Genomic DNA, 7,165 nt, shown 5'->3' with positions numbered 1-7,165 from the left:
ATATAACCATCATTACATACATAACATAAATTAAAGTAAAATTTTAAATATGATATAATAGAACCCGCCCCGCTAAAAATCCACCTTGGTGTGAAGCGGATAATTACCTGTCCCAAGCGGATAGGGACAGAATAGATACCCACGGATTCGAGTGGTGTTACTATCCTATGACTAATATTAGTTTAAATATAAAATAAATACAAGAGAAAAGTATTGATTATTATCTAACATTTTTCGTTAAAAGAAAATTACGCACCTCGAAAGACTACTATTAGGAGAAAGGCTTAACATAAGATTGTTGTATGAAGGTTTAAAAAAAAGAATTTGGAGGAGGGGCCAATTAATGTTTGCTTCAAAACAACCATAGACCATAGGATTTTTTTTTTTCAAATCCTAGACGTCTAAACCAGCTTTGGAAACCTCTAAAGCCTTGTGGTATATATACCTTCTCTAAATCTTGATCAAGAAAAAGTTGTGTTGATTTTAAATTGCTGTACAAGCCAATTCTTGGCAGTAGCTATGCCAACAATTGTGAACCAGCTTCAGCCCTTCAGATTTCACCATTACACTGACAACGCAACTCTTCCCTCTTCTATCCACGTTCCACACACTTGTATATAACTAACTTGCTGACGTATACAGAGTTAGTTAGATGGTTAGCTTTCTGTTAGTAACTACTTACAGTATTTATGTCAAGTAGGATAGTTAGTTAGTTGTATTCACATTATATATAGCTGGACTTGTGACATCAACAATTTGAAATTCACTAATCAAGTTTTCAGTCTCTACAATTCATATCGAGAATTCAAAATTCAGAAGCTCTCTTCTCTTATTCTTGAATGTTCAATGTTCATCCCTTATTGCTTATAGTTCGAACCAATTTTTCACAACAATAATGAACACTAATATTTAATTTAGTCATGCTACATACTACAATAACCAGTATATATAATTTTCCTTCTTTCAATTCAATTATTAGATAAATTATTATGATAATCTCACTAAACATACAAGACACAAAACTTAATTATTCGATGATAACTGAATATAACAGATCTTGTTATATATAATAAAATACAAAGCAACAAATTAAAAGATAAAATAGCTAACTTGCTAGCTATTATTACAACAAATTGAACTTAAAATGCAACATAATTCCGAAGCTATTTTATTTTACTTTAGTACAGTGGTAATAGTATTAATTAGAAATGAACTATGAACCTACCTAGCTATGGGAGTGATATCAGTACTAATCAAGTTTAGACTCACCTGCCCAACCAAATCTTCATTTTGAAGGTCACAACTAGTATGTTTTCGAGCTAATTCTGCAGCCAAACACTCCTTTAGCTCTTTCACTATATCACTCATGTATGGTCTTTCCACTGAAATGGCAGACACAGAGGTCATTGCTATTTCAACTGCTCTCCATGCAGAGTTGCTGTCGAAATCTTTTTGTAATCTTGAGTCAACAATTTTTGTTATATCCCCTCTAGTAACCATTGTATTAATACGCTGACTTATATGATGAATCATGTCTTCCCTTACCATTACTACTGGCTGACCTGTGATTATCCTTAAAAGAACTACTCCAAAACTATACACATCACTTTTCTCTGTCAATCTGTTTGATGTTGTATACCTAGCACGGCGAATCAAATAATAATGTGCATTTGTTAGTTAATTTTTTTTATCTCTAATCAAATTTCTTTCAATAATCAAAGGTAGGGATATAATTGAAATTAAACACATACTCAGGATCTAGGTAGCCTGGAGTTCCCGCCACAATTGTCGACACATGCGTATCGCCGTCAGCCGCAAAGCATTTGGACAATCCAAAATCAGCGAGTTTGGCATGCAAGTTTTCATTTAATAGAATATTTGTGCATTTTACATCTCTGTGGATTATAGGTGGCTTACAACCATTATGCAGATATTCCAATCCTAGATTTAAGTTTCCACCATGTATAGATAGTTAACAACTAAAATTTGACAAAGAAATAATTAAATTTTCATATAAATTATTTTTCTTGCGCTAACCTTGGGCGGCATCTAATGCTATTCGAAGTCTATCTTCCCAATTCAAGGACCTTCTCCGGTTGTTTTTTCCTTTATAAAAAAACAAGAGATTTCATAGTGTTAGAAGCTTGTGATATAATAGAAATAGTTGTATGTGATCACACCTGAAAGATGTTCATCTAAATTTCCATTTGCCATATATTCATAGATGAGTCCTATATTAGTTTCTTCATTGCAATAGCCAATAAGAGAAGTCAGATTTCGATGATGTACTCTCATTAGAAGCTTAACCTGTCATTCAAAAGCCATTTTTTGTTCTTGTCAAATATAATTTAGATTGAGATTTCTTTCACTTATGGATATTTTGAGCACTTGCCTCTGCAACAAATTGTTGATATCCATGCACTGAAGATAGAGAAAACATCTTGACAGCCACTTGAATGTCTTCAATAAAGCCATGGTAAACTGTTCCGAATCCACCTCTGCCAAGAATCCTATCAAAGTTGTTGGTCATCTTAACAACCTCATTAAATGAATATTGTCGTTGCTTCGATTCCAATTCTGACCCCTTAATTGAACTACGACGTTTCCCAAGAATAATGTTCCTAGCAGCATGTCACGGCCTTGGACACACTCCAACGCTACCGTGCCGGCACTCGGACTTACTCAACCTCTTGAGCTAAGACCAAGTCAGCCTAACCCTCAATACTTAGCAAGAAGCTAAGAACACAAGAGAACACAAGAGAAAGGAAGCTTTGGTGGAAGAACACTTTATTGCTCAAGTGTGGTTACAAATGATTCACACACCCTCACACTAACTCTCATCTCCTATTTATAGCCATCCACCTCCTCAATGGATGGTTAAGATCAAATCTAATCAACGGTCCAGATTAATCATCCAGAACTTTCTTTACAAATATCTATCCTACCACAACTCTCTAAATGTTTCTAGATTATTCCATATCACTCTTTATACTTCTATATACATCTACACTCTTCTAGAATACTCTATGACCTTCCAGAGTCTTCTAGAACCTTCTAGGGTATTCCGGAAGCTTCTAGGACATTCTAGAACGTTCCGGAACCATCTAAAGTATTCTCAAACACTCCAGAAAACTATTCAAACACTGTTAAATCTAACCTTCTAAAATTTTCCGTGACATTCTCCCCCACCTAATGCGCAGACGTCCTCGTCGCGTTCTGTTCATGATAGCGCTTTAGGTGTTCTTGGAATTGCCACAGATCTTCGCGAGTTTCCCAGCTAGCTTCAGTTATCGGGAGCCCTTTCCACTTGATCAAGTATTGGATACTTGGTGGTACTCCTCTTCGTCGTACGACGCGATTAGTTAGGATCTCTTCGATTTCTTTGTCAAAAGATCTAATCACCACAGGCGGAGCACGACTCGAGTTACCTCTACTCGGTTCGTCTTGGTCCTCATGATATGGTTTAAGCATACTCACATGGAAGACCGGGTGGATCTTCATAGAGGGAGGGAGTTGTACTTTATAAGCAACCTCCCCAATATAAAGGTAGCATACTTCGAAAATCGATCCACTACCACGAGAATCGATCCAAACCCCTCGGACTTCGGTAAGGCAGAGATGAAATCTAGAGAGACACTTTCCCACGGTCGCTCTGATGGAGGCAGTGGTTCCAACAACCCTCTTAGTGTCTTGTTTTTAATCTTATCTTGTTGGCACACAAGACAAGTCTTCACATAACTCTCCACTTCATCTCTCATTTGAGGCCAATAATAAGAAGATTCAATGAGTGCTAAGGTCCTTCGCTGACCTTGGTGACCAGCCCACTTGGTGTCGTGGCATTCCCTCACTAATTTTCTTCTTAGATTTTCCCATTTAGGGACGTATAGTCTTCTCCCTTTAGTGTAGAGAAGGTCGTTTTCTAACCAAAATCTTTTGGTCTTACCTTCTCTAGCCAACTCCACCAACTTCTTGGCTAATGGGTCGTGATGCAACCCTTCCTTGATGGTATGCACAATATCTCCTTCCACCATAGAAATGGCCGACATCCTGTATGGTTTTGAGATAGGCGGTTTCGCTCCTAACTCCAATTCAATGTTGTCATCCATCTTTCTTCTAGGTGGTAACTGCTTTGGCAACTCGGGAGGCATCACATCCTTATTTTCTTCAATGACTTCCTTAATTTTGGGAGGAACGTCTTCTCTTTCGGATATTGACTCCTCTTGTAATAGAGCCAAATATGTAGTCTCTCCCTTCTTGAAACTTTTCTTGAGTTGCATGGTCGAGAGCATCGGAATTCCTCCAGCCTTTGAGATTGTAGGGACCATGCATGGAGACCCTTTCTCCATGACGCATACTATATTGTAGTATGGCATAGGTATTATATTTGCCTTCCTTTGCAAATCGAGCCCGATGACTATTTTAAAATCATCCATGGGTGCTACTGAGAAATCTACAAGGCCCTTCCAAGAACCAAGAGTCATCTCAACCCCTTTTGCTACTCCCTTAAGGGGTCCACCCTTGGTATTTACGGGTTTGAACCAACCATTATTTTCGGTGATCTTCAACCCAAGCCTCCTTGCTTCATCAGGCGTGATGAAGTTGTGTGTAGCACCAGTGTCGATCATAGCCATGACAGGTTTTTCATTGATAAAGGCTTTGACATACATTAAGCCTTTCTTTTCTACAGTGCTTGCCTCTTTTCTCTTCACAGCATTTATGTGTTGGATAGATCCAACACACTCAGTTACTTGAATTTGAGCTTCTCGTTCCTCGGCGATAGATGCCAAAGTCCCTAGCTTGGGACAATCCTTCATTTGGTGTGGTCCCTTGCACACGAAGCATCCTCCTTTGGGCACGAAAGCCTTCTTCTTTTCTTCGTACTCTTTCTTTGAAGAGTATTTTCCTTCCTTCTTGGTTGAGAAACTCTTCCCCTTGTCTCCCCCACCTTTAGCAGAACTAGGCTTGGAGGAAGACTTGGGTTTAGAGTCTCCCCTATGATACTCAGTGAGTGATTCGGCCACCACGATGGCCTCATCGACATCCTTAACAGCTGCAGTGCGTACCTTTATTGCTTCTTCGACCACCCCTTGGCCTTCGAAGTACCTCTCCATTTGCCATAGGAAGTTCTCCACTTCGCGAGCGTCCCTTACGCCCTTGAACTCCTTTGGCTTGGGGAGATCAATCTTTGTCGTCTCCCTTATAATGGTTGGTTGAGATTTTGCCTCCTCGAACCAAACTCGAACTTCCTCAAATATCTTTAAGGAATTCTCAAGCTTCTCTTCGATTTGGAGCATGCTTTCTTTGAAAGCATCTAGTTCTCCTAATACGTGAGCCTCGAGGGTCTCCTTGTCATGTTCTATCCTTTGGAACCGCTCATCCGTAGAGGATAGAACATTTTCCAACATAGAAACTCTTTCTTCTAAGAAGTTAGAGTCCTTACCTCTAGGCTCACTTGAAGAACGACTCTTCTTGCCTCCCCATTGAGAAAGAATAGTATCCCTTCCCCTTTGAGACTCAACATGCTCCATGGTGATACTAGAAGCCATTCCCACAAGCGACTTGTGCTCCCTCTCGAACCAGGCTCTGATACCAAATTGTCACGGCCTTGGACACACTCCAACGCTACCGTGCCGGCACTCGGACTTACTCAACCTCTTGAGCTAAGACCAAGTCAGCCTAACCCTCAATACTTAGCAAGAAGCTAAGAACACAAGAGAACACAAGAGAAAGGAAGCTTTGGTGGAAAGAACACTTTATTACTCAAGTGTTGGTTACAAATGATTCACACATTCACACTAACTCTCATCTCCTATTTATAGCCATCCACTTCCTCAATGGATGGTTAGGATTAAATCTAATCAACGGTCCAAATTAATCATTCAGAACCTTCTTTACAAATATCTATCCTACCACAACTCTCTAAATGTTTCTAGATTATTCCATATCACTCTTTATACTTCTATATACATCTACACTCTTCTAGAATACTCTATGATCTTCTAGAGTCTTCTAGAACCTTCTAGGATATTCCAGGAACTTCTAGGACATTCTAGAACGTTCCAGAACCATCTAGAACCATCTAGAGTATTCTCAAACACTCCAGAAAACTATTCAAACACTGTTAAATCTAACCTTCTAAAATTTTCCGTGATAAGCAGCTGATTTTCATGAAAATTTTCGGTTATTCACAAATTATTTCGAGTTATGGAAATCAAAGCTTGTGCAATCAACCAAACTTCATTCGTCTGTTTCATAAAGATTGCATATACATGATAGTTAGGAGTAGTTACCATATTGCTTTCTCTGGAGGAAGATTATAAATGCGGCTATAATCACTAGAAGCAGTAATATCCCCGCAATTGATGCTACCACTGCAATAACTGCATTATTCTCTTTCTTTCTTGTATCAGTTGATTGCGAGATACATGAAGTTGATGCACATAGATTTGGATTTTGCCCCACACTACAATACGCATCGAAAGGACAACAAAGTTAAAGCAAAGTTAGTTATATTTGGTTATCCACTTAGAAATTGTGAAAGTAATTATTATTAGAATACCTTGTGATGTACGGAATATAGTACATATAAAATATAGAGTAATTTTTAGATAAATTATAATAATATTTAAATATTAATTAATATTAAAATATAAATTAAATTTTTAATTATTTTTAATTTTTTATTATATAAAGTATTTAAAATAATTTTTGTTTTAATAAATAATATTATATATTATTTCTAAACTCATTTTAAGAATACATGTTAATATTAGTTATGTCTAAACGTATTTGAAGAAGAATTTTTTTTATTTTTTATTAAGATACAATTAGACACAAAAGACACTCATATAAAACGACTGTCGTGTCCAAAATGTGTCTGACACGTCCGTATTTCATAGAAGACCTAAATTAAAAAAAAATAATTACCTAAATCACTATGTAAAATTGAACACTTTAGTCCCTCAAATTTTAAAATACAATAAACCTACCCCAACGTCTACTTACATAGACACAGTTTTCTTCTATTATTAGTTACTAAATATTAATGGTGGTCACTGCTAATGTAGAACATTAACTCGCATAGTCTCTAGAATAAAAGTACGAATTAATCCCAAAAAAATTTAAACTCAAAACAGTATATATAAAATTTTAAAATAATCCCATT

General features: G+C 37.2%; 1 protein-coding gene across 1 annotated transcript in view; it reads right to left on the bottom strand.

The window, feature by feature from the left end:
• The window catches only part of LOC107614772 (probable LRR receptor-like serine/threonine-protein kinase At1g05700), a 9,427-nt gene continuing 3,225 nt past the window's right edge, over nucleotides 964–7,165 (bottom strand). Inside the window, exons 8-14 of the mRNA XM_021111702.1 lie at nucleotides 6,291–6,463; nucleotides 3,944–5,581; nucleotides 2,393–2,634; nucleotides 2,181–2,307; nucleotides 2,038–2,106; nucleotides 1,752–1,941; nucleotides 964–1,639 (exon numbers count right to left, since the gene is read on the bottom strand). Coding sequence (XP_020967361.1) covers nucleotides 1,222–1,639; nucleotides 1,752–1,941; nucleotides 2,038–2,106; nucleotides 2,181–2,307; nucleotides 2,393–2,634; nucleotides 3,944–5,581; nucleotides 6,291–6,463 — 2,857 coding nt within the window. The 3' untranslated portion in view covers nucleotides 964–1,221. The remainder of the gene's footprint in view (nucleotides 1,640–1,751; nucleotides 1,942–2,037; nucleotides 2,107–2,180; nucleotides 2,308–2,392; nucleotides 2,635–3,943; nucleotides 5,582–6,290; nucleotides 6,464–7,165) is intronic.

The sequence above is a fragment of the Arachis ipaensis genome, chromosome B09 (genome assembly GCF_000816755.2).
Source record: "Arachis ipaensis cultivar K30076 chromosome B09, Araip1.1, whole genome shotgun sequence".
NCBI classification, from domain to species: Eukaryota; Viridiplantae; Streptophyta; class Magnoliopsida; order Fabales; family Fabaceae; genus Arachis; species Arachis ipaensis.
The sequence above is the reverse complement of the archived record's forward strand: the minus strand, read 5'-3'. Positions and strand labels throughout refer to the sequence as shown.